Raw genomic sequence first — 27174 nt, forward strand, 5'->3', positions numbered from 1 at the left:
ATAGCTAGCAAACCACTGGCGACCATCAGTAAAAAGCTCGTAGTGTGAAGCGGTCTGCGCTGATTTCAGCTGACTGCGCGTGTAATTTACTTTTTTTATTACTCTTAATTCTTGCATGCGTGATGCTATTGCCCGACTCGTGCGAAGAAGTTTTTTCGTTCTTTGCTTGTGCGCGTCCGTTTTGCGCGTTTTTATGCACGCACCAACGTTCTCGAGCTCTGTGACCGGAACTAGGCCACGCTGATGCCGCTTGACACATGATTTTCTGCATTCTGTTGTTGCCCCATCACTAACACAACGCTTAAAGGGACACTAAAGGCAAATAACAATTTATGTCAGAGTGAAAGCTCAATGTATGACAAATTCTAAAACGGCAATATTATCAACAGCAGTGCCCTACTTACCGAGAAATTAAGCTAAATGTATCACATGATGAGTGCCACGAGTGGGACATTTTCGAAGTGATCCCGATGACGTATGACAGTCTGCCTACAATAAATCACTGCACATTGTTAAAATAAATCACTAGTAATCAAACTAGCAGCAATAAAAAGGAACCTTCCGTGCATCAAGAGACGTAATGAAATGCTGTTAGTTTCCGTTCGATTCATGGAAAAAAGAACCTCCATGGTGTTGCCATGGGGAACGGCGCGCGTGGTTCAAAGGTTCCGTTTTCGCCGAACTGCGCTTCGTCCGGCAGCCCGGCGCCTTGCTTCGCTCATGTGATCGCGTCTCAGTGGCAGTTTCGGGATTGTATACTGCCGCGTGTGTTTTGCGCGCTCGTGAAAGTCGCTCTGACAGAAAGTTCGACAAAATGCCGCATGCAACGACGCCGGCACTATGAGCCCTTAGCAGCATACCGCGTTCATCGGGGCTCAAGTCGCTGAATTAAAGCCCAGCATCGCGAGCCAATGTCTCGTTGTCAAATTCTCCGTCCACATCCATTGCAGTGATTGCGGCAAGCTTCGATGGCTTCGATGGCCGTTGTTGCTGCTGTGGGTCCCGCTACTTTCGCTCTGCTGCTACTATAGTGTCGGCGGCCGCGCAGTAAAGGCGGGCAACGTTGGGCACGGCAGCAGTGACGTATGAATGTCTGATTTCAGGCGGGTGATTTGAAGTGCGCTAACGCGATGCAGACCACTAAAACGTGATTTTATTTCAAAATAAGCACTTCCTTGGCATAAAAGTAGCACTGCAAGGTTTCTGGACCGCTATTTCAAGAATCAACGTCGACTTAATATTTGCTTTTATTGTCCCTTCAAGGATGGATAAGCTCCATTCCGCACGGCATTATATAAGTTAAGTAGACTTCAAGTGCCCTGTGTGGAAACTCAGCGCAAAAATCTACAGCGCGTAGCAGACGTCCATCGCTTTCCGCGTGCTTCCCGAGCGCGGAAAGCCCACGGGTGCTAAAGCCCCTGAAACTTCGTTTCAGGGGCTTTAACGGGTCCGGCGCAGCAGCGGCGCGGCGCGGGAGTTCACCACAAAAGGCCCACGCGGGAGCCGGTGCTTTGAACACTCCCCTTATTCTAGGTCGCTCTAAGCGAGACTATTTCTTTAGTCGCGGAGGCGATCGGCTGCCGCGCTTCGGTCGTCTAGGCGGGGCTTCTCCTGCCTTCTAAAGTTCGCGCATTCCTTCCTGTCTTCGAGTTAAAGGGGCCCTGCAACACTTTTTCAGCATGGTCAGAAAACGCTTCCGATCGGTAGTTGAGGCTCCAGAGAACACGCGAGCCAAACAATATAGCGCGGCACGCAGCCTGGGATTTACAATTAATTCGCACAGTCAGCTACAAAGCGCTTCCTCTTCTCTCGACAAAAAAAAAAAATGATGCTTACGGCGTCACAGGCAGGTTCCACGCCATTGGCTGATTTGAACGTGGCGCGCTCGGTAGTTACTGCGGCCGCCGCGAGAGGCCGCCACTCGCCCGCGCACGCGCGATCGCTCTGAAAGTACGCCACGCGTTCGAAGAAAAAAAAAAAGAAGAAAATGTGCTCAAGGTCAGGAGGCGCGCGTGACGTACAGTCGAGCGCAATATGAAGGTCATCGCGCAAGCGTCGACCGGCCTAGCGTCCCAGGGGCCTAGCGGCACATTTCGGAAGAGTGAAAATCAAGATTATGCATTCTTCTCACCCTCGTTGGCTGTTTAATGCTAGAACAGTCGCCCCTACGACGAACTCTACACCCTTTCTCTCTTTTTCAAGTTTTCAATTCTTTGCGATCATAGAGTTTTATACAATAACCTAGAGAGGAAACTGCGCTGCGATCGTTGAATCACCATGGGAAAACACTGTAATGGTACGGTCCCTAGAATATTTTAGGAACCGTAGTAATGGTATAGTGCCTAGAATATACTTACTAGTGTGCCGACCACGGGCGTCGCGGTGGCACGGAGAATGATATGCCTTCCACCGGCGGCCACCAGACGGTGATAGCCGTAGGTACCATTTAGAGTTACTGTATATGCTACCTTTAGAAAGGTAGCATATGCAGTAACTCTAGGTACCGTTAAGCCTGTTTCACATGCAGCGATTTTGCTCCAAGAGCGGAGCGGCTGCCGTCGCGGAAGCCCAAAAACAGGTTTTAAGGGCGACCAAAGGACGCTGCGATCTTGTTCGCTCGATTTGGAAAAATTCGCTCGCGGCAGCGCGTCTAGAGCGTCTGCCCAAGGTCAACCAATGGGGGAGCAGTGACGTGGGGGGCACGTGACTGTAGGGATGGAGACGAGAGCAGCCGCGCGCGCCGGGAGGAACTCGCTCCGACTCGGTTTCTAGCAGACGACATTTGCTGTAACGAGCTGGCAGTGTAGAAAACGCCGTTCTTTTCCTTTTGTTGTTCTTTACTGCGCTTCCATCAAAGCAGACAAATCGTTTGCACGTGCCATTTTGTTCTTTTGTATTTTTATCTAATCGTGACACCAACATAGGTCCGGACAGGGGGAACCTACGACACTCCGCACTTGTTCGCAGCAGATGTTTCAGTTTTTTTTTTTACTACTCTGGTGCAGCACGTTCGAATAGTTTACTGATTTCCTTTTCTTTTTTTTTAGTGGTCACGTACCCCGAAGACGACAAATGCCGCCGCCTCTTTACTGCAGAATGTCAATAGGCAAAAAAAAAAAAAAAAAAAGAGACGAGCTCCTTCACAAACTCACAATGTCGTCGACTGGGCCGCTTGCATCCGGTTGCCGGCCCATACGGCGCACCAACGCCTTGCGGCATTAGAGAGCAAAAGCCACCGAAAGCCCTGTGAAAGCTTAAAACCCCAAAAACAAATTCTTTCTTTTGCTTTTCCATGGCCAAGTGTATGGGCGTGCAACATGACTTGCGTGGTAAAAAAAGAAAGCTGGAACAGAAATAAACGTGACTACTGAAGTTGTTTAATTGCACTCTGATACACTGCACATTTTCATTATTCAAAGTTTAGGCGCGTGAAAATCGATCACCGAAGTAGAAGGCTCGTGAAACTTGCAACCCAAGCGCACCAAATCAAGCAAGCCCGGAGAAAGGAAACCCGCGGATAACGGGCGCTTCCTGCAACCATCACTGCGCATCGCAGAGGCGCGCGCCGCGCAAAAGCGGTGCATGTGAAACGAAGCCGCGTCCGAGCGTCCTGCTGCCGCTCGATCGCTGCGGGAGGCGTGCGCCGCCGCGCCGCGCCGCCGCCGAAGTCCCAAGGGAGATCACGCCGCCGTCGCGAAATAATTGCGGCGCGCCGCCGTTAGTGTTTTCTTTTAATTCGAATGGGGAATCTGGAAATAAAATACAGCACTTCGCCTGAGGAGCTCTTCTCGATGTGTCCATGTAATGAACTGTCCATTTCAGCGGCCGCTGAATAGCGGGAGCTCGGCGAGAAGCGCGCCCCCTGTTTCCGGTTCTTGTACTGCAGCGCCATCATGACATCACAAAGCTTTCAAACACTCTCGACACAAATTGTAGGGACGGAATGCGCTTCAATGCAACGAACGCAGCCCTCAGAGATCCGATTTTCGGTACACATGTCTTTTGATTGTGTTAGCCATCGATTTAGGTTTAATGCGGCCGCTCGTCTAACGCAGTTGTAAGGTCGGTACGCATTCCCTGCATCGTTCTCAAACACCTGGGACACATTCATATGCAAATTCAGACTTGAAAAGTTCCGGTTTCTGTGCATTTCGTCCACTCTCTTCTTACGCTAGGAATGTGCCATGGCAGGTTCGGTGCGGCGACGTGGTCAAAAGCGAGGTGACATCACGGCTCACCGCTTTTTCGAATCACTGAATGCGCTCTGCCGAAATGGACTGTGGACATCTCCTTTGGATGAACGCATCGAGAATAGCTCCCCAGAAGTTGTAGTATCTTTTTCTTCTCCAAAAATATCACGACTATTGCCTGACCTCAACGCTGCCGCGTCCTCCAGCCTTAAAGGGCGACGACCCAACTCGCTGCACGGTTAGCATATTCTTGGAGTCTTGGACCTAGTACACTGTGCATAAATAAATAAAATAGATAAGTAATATATATATCTCGGTACGTTAGTACAGTTTTTCATTTCATTCTTACTCGAGTAAATCGATAAATAAATACAGAAGTAAAGAGAGTGGCAAACTTAGAATATTAGCTGAGCTAGTTGGTATGTATTCATGTTAAGAAGACATGACGTGGAAACACGGGCATAAGAGAAAAGTCGAGAGAGGGAACAGCTATCTCTTCACGTAGACCACTACCCGCACTTGATTTATAGATATGGCCTCTTACGTGGGAATGCGCAGATAAATATGTGTGTACCTTCGTTTCCGCCGCTGTGTGATTTTTCAGTTGTTAGCGGCGTTTCTGGTGTCTTGACTACTCTCCTGTGTCCGTGTTTGCATGCCCTGTTTTTATAAAGGGCCCCCTAAGAGCCTCTGAAAATACAACAAAAAACAAAAACAATGAGCGCGTTATTCTCTCTTGGCGTTTATTGTCTTTTGGTGCACTTCGTGATGCCAGAACAGTGATTCACGTGACATCATGAGGGTACATACCCTCGACTGGTCCATATACGAGAAATAACAGTTGTGAATTGTCTCCCATACTGCTTTGCTATGCAGCCGCCCACCCGCTCTTGCTTATCCCGCACGACTATCGTGCACGATTAACTGATTTCGCACGATTTTGTGCGTTTGTGACCGCGCATGCAGAGATAACAGACTGCGCTCGGACCACTGATACGACAAACTGACCGAAAACCGCTTCTCTCCCGGGCGCGGCCGTATTGACATACACCAGCGTTTTGTAGAGTTAAGTGAGATTGGAGCCAAAAGAATTAGCTGCTAGCCGTCGTTCATGTAACATTACGGCGTGTACTTATCGCATTCACTCCTCCGCCTACCCCCCCCCCCCCCCCCCCCCCCCGCGCCGTTCACGCGCCGCCGCCGGAGGTGGAAACTAGAGCTGTGCACGGGCCGTATTTCCGAGCCCGAGCCCGGCCCGGGCCCGCTGACTTTGTCGAAGGCCCGTCCGAGCCCGACGGCAAAGGGCTGCGAGCCCGCCCGGCCCGGCCCGACGTACAAAAACACAATTTCGGGCCCGGCCCGGCCCTGCCCGGCTTTTTGAAGGTTCGCTGCGAAAACAAAACATCGTTTTCCGGTAATTTGGCATTTTATTGAGCATATCAAATATGATCAAGCGACACACGACGAACAGTCTCTATTGCACAGATTACAAATTACAAGTAGACGGCCTCATGCCAGCAACAATGGAGTTCGCTCGCTAAGGTCGTCACGTGTATGGGATGTGCCCATGCAAGCGTCAGCTTGCACGAAGGCGATCTACGTCGGGTCGCTGTCGCGTGCATTTTCACTCATATCTAATGCGAACAGTCGCGTGGCGCCGTCACTAGCTCAGGTGGGGTTACTTCTCTGTTTGTCGGAGTGCAACACAGGCAGTGCTTTACCTGCTCCCCTTTCGTTTAAAGCAGCGAATGGAAAGGAAAAGCGGTAAAGGGCGGTCGCGGAAAAGGCGCTGCATGCGCGCTGGAAAACAATTCCCGTTCATTCTCTATATTTCGGGCTTGAGTCGGGCTTTGCGCCGGGCCCGAGCCCGGCCCGATAAAACTCCAAGTAGCCCGAGCCCGGCCCGGGCCCGAGGTGAAAATACGTCGGCCCGCCCGAGCACGGCCCGCGGGCCGGGTCGGGCTCGGGCTTTCGGGCTACCCGGAGCACGTGCACACCTCTAAGTGGAAACACCGGCGCGCCGCCGCCGGTGATTTTGGGTCCGGCGCACATGTCTAGGGACCATGCTGAGAGGCAACGTTTTTAGATTATTTTTAAGTAATCTAAAAAGTTGCATGCTATGCCGAGCGGCGTCTCTAGCCGAGGCGCGCGCGCCTGTGAGAGATGCCGACGGCTGTCTCAGCCACTTTTGCGCTGCGGAACGTTGGTTGGGGTGCAAAGCGTAATCGAAGGAATGTGATTTCGTAGCACTAACAAGTGATCGTACGCACAGTTATCATTAATACGCTGCGCGATACCAGCTGTTTCTTCGAAAAATGCTATTATATGCGACACATGACGACAAATGCTAAATTCACGGCAGTTTGTAGCTATATAATTACCATACATTTACTAATGATCATTTACTAATGATATTTACCTAAGGACACATATTTTACTAATTATACATTTAATCAGCAAATGACACATATTTTACTAATCTTCTATTTAATCACCTAACGACACATATTTTACTAATTATCTATGTAATCACCTAACGACGCTCAGTGTAGCAATTATTGAAATGTTTCTCACAAACGGCAGCCGCCGGAGTTAGTCTTTGATTTGTGCTCTTTATATTATTCTCCCACTCGGCTAAACTTAATTAAATTTCTGTGTCCACAGGAGCGCTGAATAATGAGACCCGCTCGTTGTTTGAGCTGTAGCCACTCGTACAATATGGGACAAAACAGGTGCTGTCTTTACGCCTCGTTTTCTGCGACCACATCGCGGTTCTGTCAACAGAAACAAGTGCGAAGCGCGCGCACAGAAAAGAAACTAGCAATGACATGCGGAGACACCATAAGCTACTGACTCGAAAGCGACAACGCCCCACAAGTTTACCGCAACGGAACATTTCTGAACTCCGTGATCACAACCGACTGCGCTTGTACGAACGGGCATCCGAAGCGCAATTGAGCGACGCGCGTGCAACGCGCGCGCTTGGCTTGATGCGCCGCTCTCGGTTAGCATGGTCCCTAAGAGTGTCACCGTCTGGTGGCGTCCGGCGGAAGGCATCACCGTCGGTGGCAGCGTCTCCCATTGGAAACGGTAATGGTATAATGCCTAGAATATACTTACTAGTGTGCCGACCGCCGAGCGAGTAGCGGCGGCGCCGGCGCAACTTTTCTGCTTGTACAACGCTCTTGCTATCCATGTAATGTGGCGCAAAACATCAGGCTATTGAGAAATGTAAGGTCCAGAAAAAAAAAAACCGTAAAAATCGGATGATCGGAAAGACAAAAGAGAAGGAAATGCCCCAGTTTGTCGACCATCCGGCCTTCTGCCGCCGCCGCTGCTGCTGTTATCTGCTGCCGATGGTGATGTGATCCAGCGCGTAACAGCTTGCTAACGGTGATGAGCCAAGGATCTGACAGCAAGAGTTAGCGTAAGAAAGAAACACTTATTCGAAGAGGAGACGCAAATTGTGCAAAGTGAAACACCAGGAAAACAAGAATGGGTACCAGCTCGCTGATATCCCGGGCTCGCTTTGTCTTCCTTGTCTGTGGGGCTGTGGGGCTGCGACAGATAGCAGCGCCGCAACGGGTTGCTACGCGCCACCGCCGTGGCTGCAGCTTCATCGTTGTAGCTTCATCGTTGCAGCTTTTGTTGTTGCAGCTTCATCGCCGTGGCTGCAGCCTCCGACGGTGGTGAAGCTCACCAAACGACAACAGAAGTATGGGTGAACGAGACGACGAGTTCGACTCGCGGATTACCAATTGGGAGAGACAGTGCATCGAGGAACTCGAACGGGCTCCCGATTTGGAGGGCCAGATTCAGAACGAACGTGACAGATCTTCACAAAAGCTGTGGCTCCTCTTTCAGAGTTCGGCTACCTGCGTAGCCCAGCTGTACAAAGATCGCCATCATGAAGTGTCGCTGTGGGCCCCTTTTCAGAACGCCGCTTCGAGCGTCACTGATCTCTACAGAGAGTGCCTGGAGACCCAGCGGCGGGTGAGCGAGCTGGACTTCCAATCGGGCTATCAGCGTTGCATCAAGGACATCCTGGCCTGGGTCAGGAAGCGCAAGCGCCACATTCGGCGCGAGGACCTGCTCTCCTTCCTGTGCGGAAAGACGCCGCACCACCACTACCATGGCTGGACTTCGCCCCGGCCACGTCAGTCCCTCGAGCCCCTTGTGGCGGTCACAGCGCCGCCGTCATCGATGCTGAACCTTGCCGCCACTGGGGAGTGTTCGACCGTCGTGGGTTCGGGGGACCCCGACGACGTTAACCTGGACACATTCTGTGGGGCACTAGCCATGTCGTCAGCTCTGGGTTCAGGCCGAGGCCACAGCGGAGACAGCGTGTCGCCGCCCGAATTCTGCAGTGCGGCCAGCCTGAGCAGCTTCACCGCTGAGGAATTCGCTCGTCAATTTGAGCCACGCAAGAGGACTGCTCCGGAAAACGCGACTCCCGAAGATGTCGTAATGGACTCTCCGACGCCCAAACGGCCACGCCTCATCTGAGTCCTCGTTACCCCGCCGTGCCGCCGAGATAATAGTAATTCCCCACCGTCGCCGTGTGTCGTCGAAGGCTTCACCTCGCCCGCCTGCTCAGACCGAACGCGGCAGTTGTGGGAAGTGAGTAGCCAAGGAAAGAAAGTGAGGAAACACTTCATGGAAGCGTCTCTTGTTGTCGTCTGCCGCAAGCCCGAGAGGTTGGAGGAGATGTCAGACGCGATGGCGGATGGTCGCAGAGGTGGGGGTTTATCTTCGACGAAAGTGGTGTGTGGTGGCGTCACTTAAGAGTTCTTGTAAAAGCGGCATTTTGTTCCGTACAGCCCCCGCCATCGCAAGAGTTTGCGGTGACTTTCTAGAAGCGCGGGAAATCATGCAGACGGCTGTAAACAGGAACTCAGAGTGGACTCCGACTTGTTGCAAGCTGCTCGGCAGTTCGTAGTGCTCGCTGCGGACTGCATACAGTTGCGATGGAGAGTGCGTGCCTCGCCAAGGGCTTCCGCGTCGCGTGCGCGTCGTTGTCTCATTGACAGGAGCCTGCACTATAAAACATTCGGCAGAAGGGAGTCGCGACGGAGACTCGGTGAGCTGCTGACAGAGGCTAGTGTAAGCCGGACTAGATGTCACTTGTTCCTGCAACCGCTGACCGCTTGCCAAAGGTCCAAGCTACACGCTGCGAGATTCGTTCCTTTCGGCACCCCGCGGTCAGTCAACGAGGGCTCGTATTGTTTGGGCCTCGGCTGTGTGTGCAGAGTTAAGAAAAAATTGCCAGCGGTGACGAGATTCGTGTGTTGGCGTGAGTTTAGCTTATTAGCGTGGCCTTTTCTCGAGTAAGGCTTTGGCAGAGTTTATTGAATTTTCAGCGCTCTTCATTGCACAATTAGGATGCTGGAAGATTTGATACGCAACCGAGCCTGGTTGATAAGCGGAAGTCGCGAGCGTGGAATAACACCTGAGCTAGTTCGTTCACTCCCCACAGTTCTGCATGACCAGAAACCTAGAGAATTTGCAGCTGCTCGTTTAGGCATTGCTTTGCGTAGTTTATGTCCTATTAAGGCAGATATTCTGTCTTACGAAATCTGTGATACCGTAAGTACTGTACTTACTATAAGTGGAGACGTCTTATATGACAGACGCTGTTTCGTGCAGCTTTCTCGTAGCTGAGCCTCTTTCAGTCTAGACTGGGTACAGAGAGGGGGCCAGCGATACCTACTTGTTATATCGAATCTGCTCTATATTTCGAAATACCCACTCGTTCGCGTCAGCAGGTCTTGTGTTCAGGGCGAAGGCGTTTTGGTAACAGGGTCACTCTGATGGAGTCCTTACACCGGGGACGGGGTGGGGGGTGCGGAGGGAGGGGGGGAGGCATCTTCCCAGGTGTCTCGAGACATGCAAAGGGCCGTGAGCGGATCCATAATTAAGCAGCGTAGTGTACGTCTACTATATTCCGCAAGTTGGAATGCGAGTCGGCGAGTTCCTGTCTTCTACATTCTGTTGTGATTAGCTCTTCTGCTGTGATGTCACGCATCTGTCATCAGTTCCGTGTTGGCAGTGACTTGTGTACCTCAGGCCAGCTTCGTTGCTTTTGTTTATTATGGCTTCGAACTTCTTTACGTATACTGGTTTAAGGTTTATTTAGTTCATATCTTCATTGTGTGTAGTATCGTATGTAGCGTCTATAACGTGTGTAGTATCTACTATACCATGCAGGTGCCAGGCAGAGTTCAAATGTTCAAGGCGAAACTGGTCCAAATAGGTTTATCGACTGCTACGAATGTGGCGCTTGTAGGCGCCTATTTTACAGTGATTTCATTTGTAGTACGATGACTGGTCAGATTGCCGCGTACATTGTATCATGAAACTTTTATTAGTATTTAAGTAGTTAATTACTGTTAGGTTTATTGTGTGTTCGTAAAGCAGGTGTATGTTTCGTAAGGTAGTCGGGCTCATTGAATAGGGTAAGTTGTTTCGTTAGCATTGTTTTGTACCGCATTTCCTTTAGTATAACTCGCCATGGTGGTCTAGTGGTTATGGTGCTCGACTGCTGGCCCGAATTCATGAAGGTCGCGGGATCGAATCCCGGCCGCGACGGCCGCATTTTCGATGGAGGCAAAAATGCTAAAGGCCCGTGTACTTAGATTTAGTTAAAAAACCCCAGGTGGTCGAAATTTCCGGAGCCCTCCACTACGGCGTCTCTCATAACCATATCGTGGTTTTGGGACGTTAAGCCCCAACAGTTATTTCCTATAGGATAGCTGTTCGAGCGGCCTTACGAGTTGCAAGATGTGTTAATATACCGCATGTCAGGTGCGTAATCTGCAGAGGCCGTAGAGTTTGTACTCTCTCTGAAATAAGGACTTTTGGGAGCTTGCTCCTTTTGCTGGGGGGTTGTCTCTTGTCCCTCCTGCCGTGTACGCTAGTTCTCTCAGAGCAGAGCACGCGCTCAAGTGCACGATTCAAGGGCGCGCGCTCCGCTCTCGGCGGAGCACGCCGAGAAGAAGAAGAAGAAGCCGAAGAAGCCAAGGCAGCAGCGCGGAGGGCTCGCAATGCAGCAGCAGTGCGGGCTCACCGCCAAGACCTTGCGGTGAGAGCTCGCGAAGCCGAAGAGAGATGCCAGCGCCGACAGCAAGCACAAGCCACTACCAGCACCGAGGAGGCGGCAGCAGCAAGGGCTCGCGATGCCGAAGCTTAACGGGCTCGTCGACAAGCCGGCCTGGAGGCGGCACGAGCCCGCGAGGCCGCAGCGAAGCGGGCGCGAAGACAAGCTGACCCCGCTCTGAGAGCCCGCGAAGCAGAAGAAGCCTTTATACTAAAAGGAAAACGTTCCCCCGAGCTTATCTGATCCGTAAATAAGCTCTTGAACAAAATGTATACACTGCATCAATATATAAATTTGTGTATATAGTGCATCGATATGTAAATTATAAACATTGTGTATATAACGTGTATATACAATCACAGCACAACAACTGTCGTGTCACTTCTTTATATGATGATGATTGAGCAGATGTACAGAGGGTTCGCTGTTTACCGGATTTAACCTCTGGATCAAGCTCCTTCATCATCAGTCACTTCGTGGATATGCTGCGATTTTTTTAGATCATCTTATGCTCGGGGTAGTGTCCGTTCTGCGGCGTCCGTACCCATACTGCGCATGCGCCAACTCTGCCCCCTCTCCTCGCGTGAGCGTCAGGAGGTGGGAGGAGGTGGCGTGAGCGCTGCCTCCGCTTCTTTTCTCCTCTTCCGTTTCTCTCTCTCCGCCACAGCTGTGCGCTCGTATATAATGCGGCGTGCGCTCGCTCCCGTTGCACTCTCCTTCGCAATGGCGCTATGGACGCTCCCGAAGCTGAACGTAAACGGCAACGCCGGCAAGCGAATCTTGAAGCTGCGAGGCTGCGAAAGCGCGCGTTCGCTGTGCTTCCGTCATTCTCTCTCTGTGCAACGGCGTGCGAAACGCCATGAGCAACGTCAACGTCGGCGCTAGTTGCAGCGGAAGCGCCACCGCCGCGGAGAAGAGGAAGGCTTGGGAAGCCGAACGTAAACGTCAGCGTCGGCAAGCGGTAATTCAAACGCCTCGACAACCACCGTCTCGTAAGTCACATAAGAGAAACGGAAACTCGATGCGCACCCCCCGCGATGCTTTCGCATCCCATCATTGTTGCCCGTAGGGGGAGATGATGTGTAATTTTTATATATAGAAGGGCTGTAAATATTATGATTAATTCGTTTCGTGACCTGCGCACGCGTATTTTGGCAGCAGGCGGACCGTTCTGCTAAGCAGCTTCTCGCGATTTATATAACGCAGTAGGCAGTTTCTATTGAATTTTCAATGCCTAGTGTGAGCACCAAGGAGGTTTCGATGGCAAGACGAGTTCAGTGCAGTTTCCTGACAAAGTGAGCACCATACACTGAGTAAAGACGATGCGGTGAAGCATTGGAATGAAAATGTAATGCTTTTAAAGATGCTCTAAAGAGCGTAGTATTCTCGGGAAACACTGCTGCACCTGTTGACGCAGTTGTGTGCCGTGACTACTGCTCAATGTTTCCTATCACTTTTGATTCTGCGGGAATTGCGAAGTTAGTTGACACCTTAAAAACATCCTCATCATGTGGGACTGACAATATCAACTCAAAGTTTCTCAAACAAACAAGCGCATATTCGTCTCTCTTGTGCAAGATTTTCCAGCAGTCACTTGACTAAGCAACCTTGCCGCTGGACTGGAAGGTCGGTAAGGTTGTGCCGATACACAAGTCTGGTAATAAACACTCCGCTCTTAACTATCGGCCCATTTCACTAACGAGCATTCCGTGTAAACTAATGGAACATGTACTGCACTCACATATTGCAAAATTTTTAGAATCAAATTCATTTTTTACATCGGCCCAACACGGTTTTAGGCGTACGTTTTCCTGTGAAACCCAGTTGCTTCTTTTCACTCATCACCTGCACACCATTCTTGATAAACAATCTCGAATTGACTGCATTTTCCTGGATTTTGCAAAAGCATTTGAAAAAGTCAATCACGCTTTACTAATGCATAAGCTCTCCTCTCTCAACCTTGACTAGAATGTACTGGCATGGCTCGACTACTTTCTAACAAACCGTCTTCAGTACGTCACTGTTAACGGTCATGACTCGCCGGAAATAAGCGTAACATCGGGTGTACCACAGGGCTCAGTTTTGGGACCACTGCTGTTTTTAATATATATTAATTACCCAAAATAATGAAACTATTGGGAGACGAAAGAGACGCCACACGCCATCGTTGTTCGTTTTCGAAAGAGTGATGTTTATTGCGATGAGAATGCCAGTGGTAAGAGTTCCGGATTACATGGTTGCCAGAGGACTATAGAAAACAAGCTGGTGTTAGGAGATTTTACATACTCTACCTAACTGCGTCTCTTCATCCGTTCATTTATATGCCGACGACTGTGCTTTACAGAGAAATACGTACCGATGATGATAAGAACATCTTGCAGACAGACTTAAATAACATTAGGAATTGGTGCGATAAATGGCTTATGGAATTAAATCCCAACAAATGCAAGCTAATGACGGTCTCCCGCCAGTTTAATAACTCCTCAACATACACACTGGGTGATGTTTATCTTGAGCACGTGTCGTCATACCGGTGCTTAGGCGTTACTATTTCTTTCAATCTAACATGGAATGCCCATATTAACGTCATCACAAACAATGCTAACCGTACATTGGGATACATACGTCGAAATTTTAGCAACGCCCCACTTTCCCTGAAGATGCTTCTTTAGAAAACCTTTGTGCGCTCGAAATTGGAGTACGCTGCTGCAATCTGCATGGAACCCTCACCACGAAAACTTGATTAGGTACCTTGAGCTAATTCAAAATAACGCTGCACGTTTTATTCTGTCGGATTATCACCGTACATCAAGCGCAACAGCAATGAAGCACCATTTGTCACTGCCACCTTTATCACTACGTCGCAAGTACTTCCGCCTTAGCCTTTTCCATAAGACCTACTATCATCCATCACTGCGTAGTGAGCTCATTACGCCTCCCACATATCACTCCTCTCGGATTGACCACGAACACAAGGTGAAAGGTACTTTCTGCTACACAAACACATTTTCTTGCTCCTTCATACCGGTCACATCACACGATTGGAATCAGCTACCAGGTGACATCGTTTCCATCTCTGATCACTCCCTCTTTCGTCATTCTTTATCAGCTCACCTACTTGGCGATAGCTCTCCCTAGTCATCCGATCTATTCCCCCTCCTTACTACTTTATGCCTACACGTGTCAAGATGCCGGCGTTTTCCAGCAGATTCTTGAATCTTTGTGTGTGTCATTTCTCTTAATTTTGCATTCTTGCTAGTAATGTATAATTTTACCACATTCACTGTTTGCTTTTTCTGACTTTTTTATTTTTATGTTTCACTTTTGTTGCCTTTCATTGAGTAGAGATGTTATTTGCTTTAGTCTTGTTCGTGTATAATATAGCAGGTTTTGTTTCGTTGTTTTGTATTTTTCATGTTGTAGCCCACTCCCCTCTGTAAAGCTTCGGCGATTGAGGGTAACAAAATAAATAAATAAATAAATAAATAAATAAATAAATAAATAAATACACATTGCAATGAAACAGGAGCGAGCAGCTAACGTTACTATGCATTACAACGCGGCACGGGGGCTGTCTCACTTTTGAGGGCGCGCGGACGATGAAAATTTGCATGCTGCATGACACAACATCTGTAGACAGTCCGGGGAAGTTGGATCGTCGTAGGTAAGCTGTCGGGCACGCAATCAGCCCCTCTGATTAAAGCTTTACCTCTGATGGGCGGCATTAATTGTGGCAATCTACACTCTAAGCCGCAAAGGTGCGAAATGGGAGTAAGTGCTGCATTTCGTCCCCGCAACCGGTAGTTCGTCCCCGCAAGGATTAACTGCAAGACGAGGGTGCCGTGTGCAAAGTGAGGGAGGAACTGTTAGACCACAGGGAGCAACGTTTACTCCCATGGAACTTTCCGGCGCAGTGGCGACCTCGAACGAATGGTCAGCATGCGCGTATTCAAAGAGTCCGTTAAAGAAATGAACTGTTAACAGTTTATTTAAGTGTAAAATGTCTTGTCAACTACGGCAACTGCGGCAGAAGTAAAGTAATATCGTTCATATGGCATAATAACAAACAAATGTGAAAAAGCTTTCACACACACACAAAAAAAAATGTGCTCGCGCCCAAGCTGTATCAATGCGCGGCGTGGTGTTCTCGTCGTATGCACGGCAAGCTAGGACTCGGCGGTTTTGCGGTGTGTTGTGGATGTGTTCTCGTTTCGTGGTTGCGATTGTTGTCACTTGTGGTGCACTGAATCATCTTCGCGTTGTGGTAAATGTGATCTGCTACTGGAATGAAGTGCTACCCTATCGAAATGCTACGCGCCGACTGGGACATCGCCTGAGAGGTGAGTGTAAACAAGACTGCCATCACTCCGCGTGATTTTACCTGTGTGCAGTTGATATGTAACGATCACCGCTTGTTTAACATTCACGTTCTGCGCGAACAAAACACGCATGATTGATGAGCTCGCGCGATACAGCGTCGCGAGTGCGCCCCGCCTGCTATAGAATTACAAGCATGATGGTTGGGCCATCGAAACATGGTAACCTCGGTGAAGGCTCAACATTAGCTGTAGCAAGTACAGCTGTTCAAAAATAGCTTTGTTTTCAGTGCTGCCCAAATAAGCGTTGTTTATCAGAAATATTCGCGCCTTTTTAAAAGAAAATTCACGTAAACTCCGCACAATATCTTCTATAGCAATGTAAACAAGTCATTTGGGAAGATTGGCTGTTAAAATAGTATGTCTAGCTAAAGGCTTAGCACCGCCAACACGGGCAGTCGGCGACGGCGATTTCGCTCGTTTGTAGCGATGCTAGGAATCATTTAACTTTTCTATCTCTCAAATGAAGAGCAAGCTTCATTAATAAATAAGTGGGCCCACTAGCGTGTCGCTGTGAAAGCGTGAAACGTTAAACTCGAGGACGGGTTTTTCGAACTTCATAACACATTCTGAACTGTTCCATTGCACTATATGACAGGTTTTGTGAAAGAGCAGTTTTCGTCTAATTTTTACGCATGCAGCATTTCTAACAGACGCCTTGTGACGTAACTGCAAGTGCACGAACAGTTCTGCCGGAAATATTAATGCTTCTGCAATTACTTTTTCAGGAAATCGATGAATGAGAGCGTTGCGCCTCCTGAGGAACGTCTTCAACATCTTGCTGCTATGAACACGCTCTCAGCAGCTGTCGATGGTGCTGTTGCACTTCCTGACGTCGGCTGGACAGCATCCATTCGGATAAAACATTGCACTTTTCATTGTCTCTTCTATAATGCAGAGAAGCCATCCTATCTTCTGCATTCAACAAAGTTGTTCAATTTATGTGTACACACGATGCTGCAGAATTGACACGAGTCGTTGAATAAACTTGGCTGTTTCTTTAGACGTTTTCGTTTTTTTGTCATTAAACAGACATTTTCACTGAACGATATAACCAACCGTGTTCCGTACAGTGAGAAGCGAGCAAACTTGGTACGTCGACGGGAGCATACATGAGACCGTTTATATATACATACATTCATCAAGCGCACAAATTCGCTCGAAACACGCGCGCAGAAAAATCAATCCAACGCATTTTACAATTTCATGAACGTGATCACCGAATGGTTGCTTGCGAAACACTGAAGGCTGAAGTCTAATATAAGGAATCTTGCTACTTTGACTAACATGGCAGAACGCGCAGCTTCCAGACGGTGCCTGTACATAGCCCCGGTAATATTCACTCTGCTGCGTACTGGCATGTGGTATAGTGGTTAGCGTACGCGACTGCTGATTCAATGGTCACGAGTTCGAATCCTGTGTGTTTGTTGTGAATTTTCTGTACTTTACTTCTGAATTTATTTCTGTATATTAATTGTGTATGTCGTCAAATGCGTGTATCAACCTCCAAATTCTCGGTAATTCAACCAGAAATTTTAATAAATTGATTTTTTTTTATCCAGAAGGAGCAACTGTTAGTCCCATCAGGGGTAACAGTTCGTCCCTACGCAGCTACCATGCATTAAATCAGTTACTCCCTAAAGGGGTAACTTTTACACCCCGACATTTCGTCCCTCAAAACAACTGAGGACTAACAGTTCGTCCCCTGGCAGTTACTCCCTAAAGGACGAATCGTTCATCCTTTAGGGAGTAATGGTTGTGGCAGTGCAGTTACCCCCCAAAAGGACGAACCACAGACCCTTTTTCGTCCTTTGCGGCTTAGAGTGTAGTGGAGACTTTTCGAGGCGAAGCTCCTTAGCATCGAGGCTTGTCCGTTGTCGCGCCGTTGTAGCTAGTACTCGCCGCTCGCGCCAAAGAGAAGTCTTCTTCCTCTTGTTCTTCGAGCGCCTTGATGGCTTTGGTGGCCTTGATGGTCTTTGGCTTTACATTTCACCGATCATAAGGCGGTCATAATGAAAGGAAAACGCCACCCACATCTCAACACCATATACGCAGTGTGATTAATAAACAACTTTGTATATACTGTACACACGTGTTGTCACGTCTTTGCATGATAGAGTGGGCAGTGTACGAGGGGATTCACCGTTAATGACCCCCGGAGCTTCGCCCACTCGTCATCATTCACTTCGTGGATATGCTGTGATTTTTTCAGTTGCCTTCCGGTGGAGCAGTTGACATCACGCTAGACAACAGTAGCTCAGGCGATGTCTTTGTGTTGTGCCTACCACAGGAGAAAGCTTGTGCATGTCTAGCTAATATTACCCTGCTCTGGGACGGCTTCAGAGACGTTCGTCGGCGTGTCCAGCAGGAAGATCGACGGTTCTGAACGGGCAATGATGCCGCATGCGCGTTCGTTGCCTTTCGGTGCGAGGCAATGACGTTTCAGTTGACGTGTGAAGCAGTGAATTTGCGGTTCTTGCGCTGTCTTTACTCTCCGCTTTCTGCCGCGCGGAAGTTCACATTTATGGTGGAGCTCGCCACGACAAACCTCCTTGTCTGCAAGTGCTCTTACTGGAATCATTGACTTTGTAGTAAGGTGCACTGTAGTCTCAAGGGCGAGTGCCATAGTGGGAAAAGAAGTTGATCAGTCGTGATGTACAGGTGAAGACGCGTCAGGTGATGGGCGACACTAACTTGAAAGCGTGCTGTTTGCAGCTTCTGCGGACGTCGAGTAGTTGTTACCATGTGCCCAGAAGCATGATTTGCCTCCGGAGAGCAATGCTGTGGGATAGTAGTTTGATAGCTCATCAAAGGATGCTATCGTCCTTCGCGATGCCTAATGACTCTGGCGTCGGTAAAGCGGAGGTCGGCAAGTGGGCATCAACATTCATTTGTCGCAGCAGGGAGGCAGGGAAAGTGTAGTGTCAGGTACCGACGCCGACACACGAGGCCGGAAAAACAGACCGTGCCTGGTGTGTATAACAGGTCAATATGCGAGTTTTCTGCCGAGGTGCTCTGGCAATATGGTATACCCTCAACACCTGTGTTCGCGGAACAGCGCTTTGTTGGACTCGTCAGAAGGCGTGGGAAATTTGTCGAAGATATTTTTCAACGTTGTGTATCGGTCCCTTCATGAGACAGATACGGATGTCCTTCATATTTGTTGCACTTGCGCGCGATCTCGAAGTCTTCCCTCAGAAAAATGATTGTTCGATGCCATTTTTAATTTACCGGGGACAGTGATAATATGGCGACGTGATTCAATAATTACTGGTGGGAAACCAACCAATAATGCTGACCGTGCAATATTACCGGTGCAGTGTTCCCTGAAGGCTGCCAAAGAAACTGGACGTCGTTCCCGGACGGCATACTGCATGTGCTTATTTGCGGCGGTGGTATAGGGTAGATGGCTCCATGACCGAGGAAGCCTGGACGACACTCCTTGACATTAGTACTCTTCATGCCAAAAGTCAACGAAGACGCACTTGAGGCTTGACCGCCTTGATGGTATAGTTCGTAGGCTGCGCTCTTGTATTGATGATGACGATGTTCACCGAACATGACTCATATCCACTGGGGGCCAAGGAATAGGTGGACTGTTTCGATCGAGTGATAACGAGAAGCACACTTTCACAGCAGCTAATATATTAAGTCCTGTTGAAAAGTGAAGTTAACTTTTAAAAGGACAGCAAATGTAGCAAGAAGGCTTAATAATGATTAACTGAGAAAGAGACAAGATATCGTTGTAGATACATTTCCCTCTCTACCGATTGCGGGGATCGGCCACGAGCTGGGCGTTTAACACTAAACGACTTTGGGTGAAAAGAAGAGGTAAAACTGGGGAAACACGTGTTATTTCACGATTTCGAGAGTTAAACTGCCATTGCATTGCGAGTCAATCAAAAAGTGATAAAGAACAACAAATTGCTTTCCTAAATATGCACGCTCTAGAAATAAAAACTCACCTTTCATAATGATCGCAAACATTGCGCTGGCAGTACAAAATGCACGGAAGCACCACAGGAAAGCGGCACGGGGATATTCATGCTGAGAAGTTTGCTTATACGACTTCTAGAAATTTTCTTCTTACCGAGGAAAATCTTTTACAAACACGCAGAAAGGTGTCTATTGTTTCCGCATCACTAGGCCGTATATACACAAAGGGGGTACCGCCAAACCAGACTTGTGCAGATGTAGATTTAGGGCCGGACAACGTTAAACTCGTTAGTTTGGCTTCTAAACTGCGCGTTGGGCAGAATTTTGCTGTTCCAGGGGAACTGTAGGCGGCGGGGGTCAGGCCGCGAAAGTTTCGAGTGTGGAACTCTCTTGCTCCGGGTTGTCTAGAAAGCTTGTGCGGTGGTTCGTCGCGCTGGCATGGTGCTTAGGCGGTGTTGTGCCTGGGCATCTGCTTTCGGGCAACCAGGAGAGGAATCAGCACCTGGACTTCGGTCAACACCTGCGTGTTGCTCATGCCGGCGCATCCCAGTTCGGAGGAAGGTCAACACCTGCGTGTTGCTCATGCCGGCGCATCCCAGTTCGGAGGAAGGTCAACACCTGCGGCCGGCGGACGCTCAACAGGTTAGAAGACCGTCAACACCTGCGGCCGGCGGGCGGTCAAGAGACTAGAAGACCGTCAACACCTGCGGCCGGCGGACGCTCAACAGGTTAGAAGACCGTCAACACCTGCGGCCGGCGGGCGGTCAAGAGACTAGAAGACCGTCAACACCTGCGGCCGGCGGACGCTCAACAGGTTAGAAGACCGTCAACACCTGCGGCCGGCGGGCGGTCAAGAGACTAGAAGACCGTCAACACCTGCGGCCGGCGGACGGTCAAAGTACGAAGAGGGCGTCAAGACCTGCGTGCGGCTTCTGGCAGCGCGTCGCAATTGATACTTCTGGCCGCGCGCCGCAATTTGGAGAACTTGGATAGGAGCCCAACACCTGCGACCGGCGGACAGTCAACAGGACAATGGACGGCTAGACGATTTAAGGCCGTGCCGGTCCGTGGAACGAGAGGAGAGGGAGATCGGAGAAGGAGAACGACTCGAACGGAGTCGAACCAGCCGACGTGGTCGGGCTGGCAGTCATGTTGCCTGGTAGCAAAAATATGTAAATAGTTGTACATAAAATCTTTTCCTTCTGCACCTTGCCATTACTGACTACTCCGAGCACGATAGCGATGGGCCACGCTACCCCATTCCTAACAGTGGTGGCAGCGGTGGGATGCAACGACCTCGGATCCTACGCCGCGCACCCGAAGGGCCCTACCCCAGTCGTAACAGTGGATGGCAGCTCGGTGGGATCGGCCAGCGTCAGCTACCCTGGTGTGGTGAGTGCCTGAAGTTTACCTCTTATTGCCAGACCTAGCTAGCCTAAGTCATTGTTAGCAGGTTTTGACTTTTGTTGTTGGCTTAAAACTTTGTTTGGTCAGCCAAGAATTGGATGGTCTGACCACTTTGTTTTGTAGAGGGTAAACGAGGCGGAGTGTAGAGTCAGTATGGACAAGTTCAGTGTACATGACCTCCTTGAAATTTGCAAGGAGTTGGGCATTTCGGTTGGCTCTGCCAAGCGGAAACGACAGATCCTCCCGATTATGGAGGCAGAGAAGGTGACTGTCGAGGAGGCCCAGGAAGCTCATGAGGAGATTCGAGCTAGAAAGGAGGAAAGGGATAAAGAGAAAGCTGCCGAGCAGGAACATGAGTTGAACCTAAGGGAGCTGGAACTTCGTATATCCGCCGCAAGACAGGTTCCCATAGTGAGGGAGGCGGTAAAAATGGAAGACCTTTTGCAGCCGTTCGAAATTGGCCAGGACATCGCGCTCTTTCTTGTTAATTTTGAGTGAACGTGCGAGAAGGCAGGATTCCCCCTAAAAAGTTGGCCGCAAGAGTTGCTAACTCTTCTTCCGTGCGAGGCCGCCGATGTTATAGCTAGACTCAATAGGAAGGACGCTGTATCGTATGACAAGGTCAAAGAGGCGCTGTTGCGCAAATGTCGCTTGTCAGCAAAAGGATTCCGACAGCGTTTGAGTCATGCGCGCAAAGCTAGGACATCGGACGAGGGCACGCATGGGGGAAGAGGAAAGATGGCCAACAGGCACGCAGAGTGCCTCGGACGTGGGAAAGGCTCAGTTTTAGCCTTAGTGTCAGACGGCCTGCAGGAAGTAACTGAGGTTAAGGATACGTTGTTCAGCCAGTGGGGTAATGTAGGTTCGGCCGAATGCAAAGGCCCAAGAGAGAGGTCTTTGCAGGGCAGTGATAAAGCCCCAGTAATGGAAGAGACTCCTCAGAGCAAGCTGACTAGCTTAGAGAGCGTCGCGGCTGTCGTTCAGTCACAGGACATAACTGACGAAGACCGCGAGAGTAGCTCAGTTCAGCCGTTTGGAGCTTTGACTCCACAGAGTTCCGTACATGCGAGTACGAGGGACGAGGCGTCTAGTATTGTGAGCCGCTCCGAGGCGCAAAAGGATGAGGCGCGCCGCAGAGACCAAGAGGTCGAGAAGCGTCGCGAGGCACAGGAGGCTGAGGCCCGTCGCGAGGCGCTTCAGGAAGGAGAGGCGCGTCACAAGGCCCTAGAAGAGGAGGCGCATCAGAGAGAACGAGAGGCTGAGGCGCTTCGATGGGCGAGAGCGGACGAGGCGCTTCGAAAAGCGAAAGAGGCGCGAGAACAAGAGGCACTTCACATAGCGCGAGAAGCTGAGGCGCGTGAGGATGAAGCACTTTGTAAGGCGCAAGACGAGGCGCGCCGCGGAGACCAAGAGGTCAAGATACGTCGCGAAGCGCAGGACGCAGAGGTCGCCTTCGAAGGCCTGAGAAAAGGGGCTATCCAGGATAGTGATAGATCACCCGAAGCTAGAGAGACATCTCAGGGCGAGCTAACTGAGTTAGAGAGTGTCGAGACTGTCGCTATGTCAGAAGTACAGACACCTAGCGACGACACCGAGGATAGGCTAGTTGAGCCGCCTGAGGTTTTGGCGGTGGATATCGAAGGCAGCGTACTTGCGCGCGCGCGCGTCGAAGCTGCCAGCATTCTGAGCCGTTCAGTGAGGAAAAGGCGCCGGCGAAAGAAAAAGGGGAACGCAAAAGAGACTAGTAGCGGTAAGCGTGCTAAAGCGCTAGCAGAACGCGACGACCGCATCTCTCGAGACGCCAAGTTGAAGGCTTGGCCTGAAATCCCAAAAAGGCGTGCTAGGAAACGTCCCAAGTTGAGAGTCCCGCGGGGATCTAGATTGTGCGCTAAGCACATCGCGAGGAAGCGAATGTCGATGAGATTCAGGCGCCGAGGTTTCCGTCTGTTCTCATCTTTTTCACTGCCGTGTAGAGGCAGGAGCGCAACGAGGTGTCGCGCACATAGGTATCGTGACAAAGGCCCCAAAGTATGCACAAAGAGTCGTGCAAAAATAAAGCGTCCGCAAGACAGAAATGCGGCAAAGGTCGCGACGCGTTTGAGGAAGAAGTTCGGACGTCGGCGCGAAATTGCGAGAGGGGCGCGATTGTCATTGTTGACCGGTTTCTACAGCATGCGTCTGAACCACCAAGAGAACAGGAGGAGAGTAGCGCATGGTTCGCGGAATCGGTCAGAGGAGGAATTGATGCGCAATCATCAAGACAGTAAGCGCGAGACAGCTGAGGAGCATGTTGATGAGCATCGGAGGCGGACGGAATGCTCCAAAGTCTGCACCAAGAAGCGTGCGAAAGGGAGAAAGCGTCCGAAAGATAGAAATGCGACAAAGGTCGCGACGCGGTTGAGAAAGAAGTTCAAAAGTCGGCGCGAAATTGCAAGACAAGTGCGATTGCCGTCAGGGACAGGTTTCTACCGCATGTGCCCGTACCGCCGAAAGAAAAAGAAAAGAGAAGCGCATGATTCACGGAAAGAGTCGGCGGGCAAAGGAACTTCCCGTTGTTCTTCTCGAAGAGCGTCGGATCAGGTGCGAGATCGCAGGCGTCCAAGCAGCCGAAAGCAAAAGAAAAGAGAAACGCATGATTCGCGGAAGGGGTCAGTGGGTAAAAGAAGTCCCCGTTGTTCCTTTCGAGGAACGTTGAAACAGGTGCGACACCGCGAGGTCGGTGACCTTCGCGAGGTGGCAGGAGGCGACAAAGAAAAGTGCGCTACAGGGAAAGTAGTGAGGCTCGACGAGGGGGTGATTAACTTTCATGCGTATCGTACACCCCGCTTGACGAGAAAAGCCTTCTGGGCGCGACCACCGCGAGTGCGCCTGAAAAGTTGTTGAGGACCGCTGTTAGCTTTTCAGGAATGTCGACCCAGGATTTGTTGGAAGGAATTTTTGAGTATTGATTTTGGTTAGTAATTAGTATTCCTTGTTATTTCCGCGAGTGTTGATAGCTTAGTTAACTGTTATTTAACCTTGTTTTCTTTAGCGCTCTGTGGTTTTGTTTATTTGCCGATATGCGTTGTGTAGTTAGCTATCGGAAGGTTAGTGACACGCATCAGAGCGAGTCGAGGGCTTTAAGAGATGAGCGCCTTGAATAGGGTTACGTCAGCTGACTATGAAAAGAGTATGGCGTTTCCGTTACGTGTCATGCGTGGACGCAAGGAAACATTGGGCAGTTTTCGGGTGGCGTGCGCTGAGTTAGCGTTGGCGTTTGAGGCCGGCTGTTTCCGTCACCTAGCGGGAGCCCGCAAGCGGTTGGCGTATGACACGTGCGCAGTTACACGAAAGGCCGGCGCAGGGCTTTGTGTGCGCCGTTCGGGAGCTCCCTAGTAAGTCAAGGTGTCCCACGAGTTGTTAGCGGAACCTTAGGCGTTAAGCTGAGAGCTTGCGAGAAGGATAGGCAAGGCTAGGCTTTGTGCGAGTTTTGGTAGAGCCACGCAAAATTTATTTTTGTTTGTTTTTTGTTCTTTTCGCGTGCGTTCTATGTATTGAGGAAAGGTTACAGCGAGTCACTCGGTTGTTTGTAAAAATTGTGACCGCAAGAGTAGAGCTAGGTTAGTCGTACATCCGCGGAGTAGAAGCTCGCAGTGGCACTAGTACGCGCAATTACGGATGTCGTTTGCGGATTCGGTTCCTGATGTGGGTGCAGCGTGACAGAGTGCTCACCGGAACATGTCTAGCTTTAGTGGCGCAATATTAAGATTAACATGCGGAAGCAGTAACCCGCATGGGAGTGAGCTGACGGCGTAAAATAATACACGTTAGCCGTGAGTAAAGATTTGTACGACCGCTAATTGTGAAAGAGTGGTGTTTGTCGAGCGTAACCGAATTTTACTTGTTTGTGTTTACTGTAGAGGCAGTAAATTTTGACCTATGTAGTGTCTGTATTTTGGAGGTTAATCTTGTAGCGTTGTTGCTGAAAAATGTTTCAACGGTGCTAGCTGTAGGTTGAGTTTTGTTTTGTTTTGTACTAGTTAGCATGAGCATTTAGGGCGAAGGGTAGTTCAACATTGTTTTATGTGAAGGGTGTAAGCTTTATTTTCAATTTTAGTTCATAGTTAGTAGAGCCATGTTGTGTTCTTACTGTGTTACGCTTACGCTGAGAGCGTTTAGTGAGAATTTAGCGAAGCCTTTGAGCTTCCGTTGGCTTCCTTGGTTGTTTATCTTCCATGCCTAAGCAGCTATAGTACAATTACAATTCTTGTACTACCTCGGAGTTGTTTCTTTAACAACACCTGAAATTGAGGTCTGTGGTTGAACTTGTCGCCATGAGATACGCACTTCTCCTTGTTTTATTTAAAGCGGGAACGTTAGTTGTCAGTAGGATTTGTTTCATTCATGTCTGGCAATTCGAGGGAGTGCGGAGGGCACTTGCAGCGTTGGGTGTAGTTTGACAATGGTTGCCCTGTCGAGTTCGTCTTATCCACAGGAGCATCGAGTCCGTGCCAGCCGAGGGTTCGTGTGGAATGTCACGAGAGCGGTGATCTTGGGAGCTTCGCCTCGAGCCGTGGATGAGCCTGGTGTCCGGCCGCATCAATTCAGCCGAGCTACGTGGAGCAGCTCGTCCTCCTGATGCATTGTTTGGCGGCGGGGGTGCTGTTGTGCCTGGGCATCTGCTTTCGGGCAACCAGGAGAGGAATCAGCACCTGGACTTCGGTCAACACCTGCGTGTTGCTCATGCCGGCGCATCCCAGTTCGGAGGAAGGTCAACACCTGCGTGTTGCTCATGCCGGCGCATCCCAGTTCGGAGGAAGGTCAACACCTGCGGCCGGCGGACGCTCAACAGGTTAGAAGACCGTCAACACCTGCGGCCGGCGGGCGGTCAAGAGACTAGAAGACCGTCAACACCTGCGGCCGGCGGACGCTCAACAGGTTAGAAGACCGTCAACACCTGCGGCCGGCGGGCGGTCAAGAGACTAGAAGACCGTCAACACCTGCGGCCGGCGGACGCTCAACAGGTTAGAAGACCGTCAACACCTGCGGCCGGCGGGCGGTCAAGAGACTAGAAGACCGTCAACACCTGCGGCCGGCGGACGGTCAAAGTACGAAGAGGGCGTCAAGACCTGCGTGCGGCTTCTGGCAGCGCGTCGCAATTGATACTTCTGGCCGCGCGCCGCAATTTGGAGAACTTGGATAGGAGCCCAACACCTGCGACCGGCGGACAGTCAACAGGACAATGGACGGCTAGACGATTTAAGGCCGTGCCGGTCCGTGGAACGAGAGGAGAGGGAGATCGGAGAAGGAGAACGACTCGAACGGAGTCGAACCAGCCGACGTGGTCGGGCTGGCAGTCATGTTGCCTGGTAGCAAAAATATGTAAATAGTTGTACATAAAATCTTTTCCTTCTGCACCTTGCCATTACTGACTACTCCGAGCACGATAGCGATGGGCCACGCTACCCCATTCCTAACAGTGGTGGCAGCGGTGGGATGCAACGACCTCGGATCCTACGCCGCGCACCCGAAGGGCCCTACCCCAGACGTAACAGCGGCGATGTCTCTCCTCGCCTTTTTACACACTTGCGGGACGGGTGCTCGTTCGTCCTGTCGTTTTCCTCATCGGTGCCGCAGGTGCGCAGAATACTTTCCCAACTTTTCAGTATAACTGGACAAAGTGACTGATCGACCTCTATTTGCACGCAACCAAGTCGCATGGTGTACCGCAGTGATAAAAGAATGAAAAGCACCTTGTCAGAGCTAAAAGAAATCCTGCTAGGATCTATGTTGGTGCCATCCTTACTGAAAAGCTCGTTGCAAGGTCTACCCACATATGGTCGCTGTACGCCCGTCAAAAGCAAGTTGCTCGGTTTTCGAATACAAAAAAAAAAGAAAAAGAAATCGCTGTTGCTGCAAGGGGCGCCGTACAATGCGGCAACCTCAAAACAACTAGTGGGACCAGAGAGGGCCGTACACGTGAAGAATCATATTTTTTGTCCAGATATGAAAGTTACTATGTTCTCCCTCTATGCTTTCGCTGACTTATTTTTATTGGCTCTTTTATTAAACTTGCACGAATTTTGGAAAAAGTTTGGAAAAGATGTCTGCGCCCTCAAAATCGCCGTGCCGTCCCGAGTGGAAGAGTCGGCGCAGTTACTTGTCGTACTTTGCGGTGTGTCCGCCTCCG

At 50.1% G+C, this 27174-nt stretch overlaps 1 protein-coding gene across 1 annotated transcript; it reads left to right on the forward strand.

Moving 5' to 3' along the window:
• Positions 1-7598: 7598 nt before the first annotated feature.
• Positions 7599-8927, forward strand: LOC119401898 (telomere attrition and p53 response 1 protein). Its single transcript, XM_037668905.2, has one exon. It carries the CDS (start codon positions 7908-7910, stop codon positions 8694-8696), a length of 789 nt encoding a protein of 262 aa, XP_037524833.1. The 5' UTR covers positions 7599-7907; the 3' UTR covers positions 8697-8927.
• Positions 8928-27174: the final 18247 nt, after the last annotated feature.

The sequence above is a fragment of the Rhipicephalus sanguineus genome, chromosome 1, assembly GCF_013339695.2.
Source record: "Rhipicephalus sanguineus isolate Rsan-2018 chromosome 1, BIME_Rsan_1.4, whole genome shotgun sequence".
In the NCBI taxonomy this organism is placed as follows: Eukaryota; Metazoa; Arthropoda; class Arachnida; order Ixodida; family Ixodidae; genus Rhipicephalus; species Rhipicephalus sanguineus.

Bases quoted from the DNA above. Each gene is read 5' to 3' on its own strand.
- LOC119401898 (XM_037668905.2), top strand. From the start codon at position 7,908: ATGGGTGAACGAGACGACGAGTTCGACTCGCGGATTACCAATTGGGAG.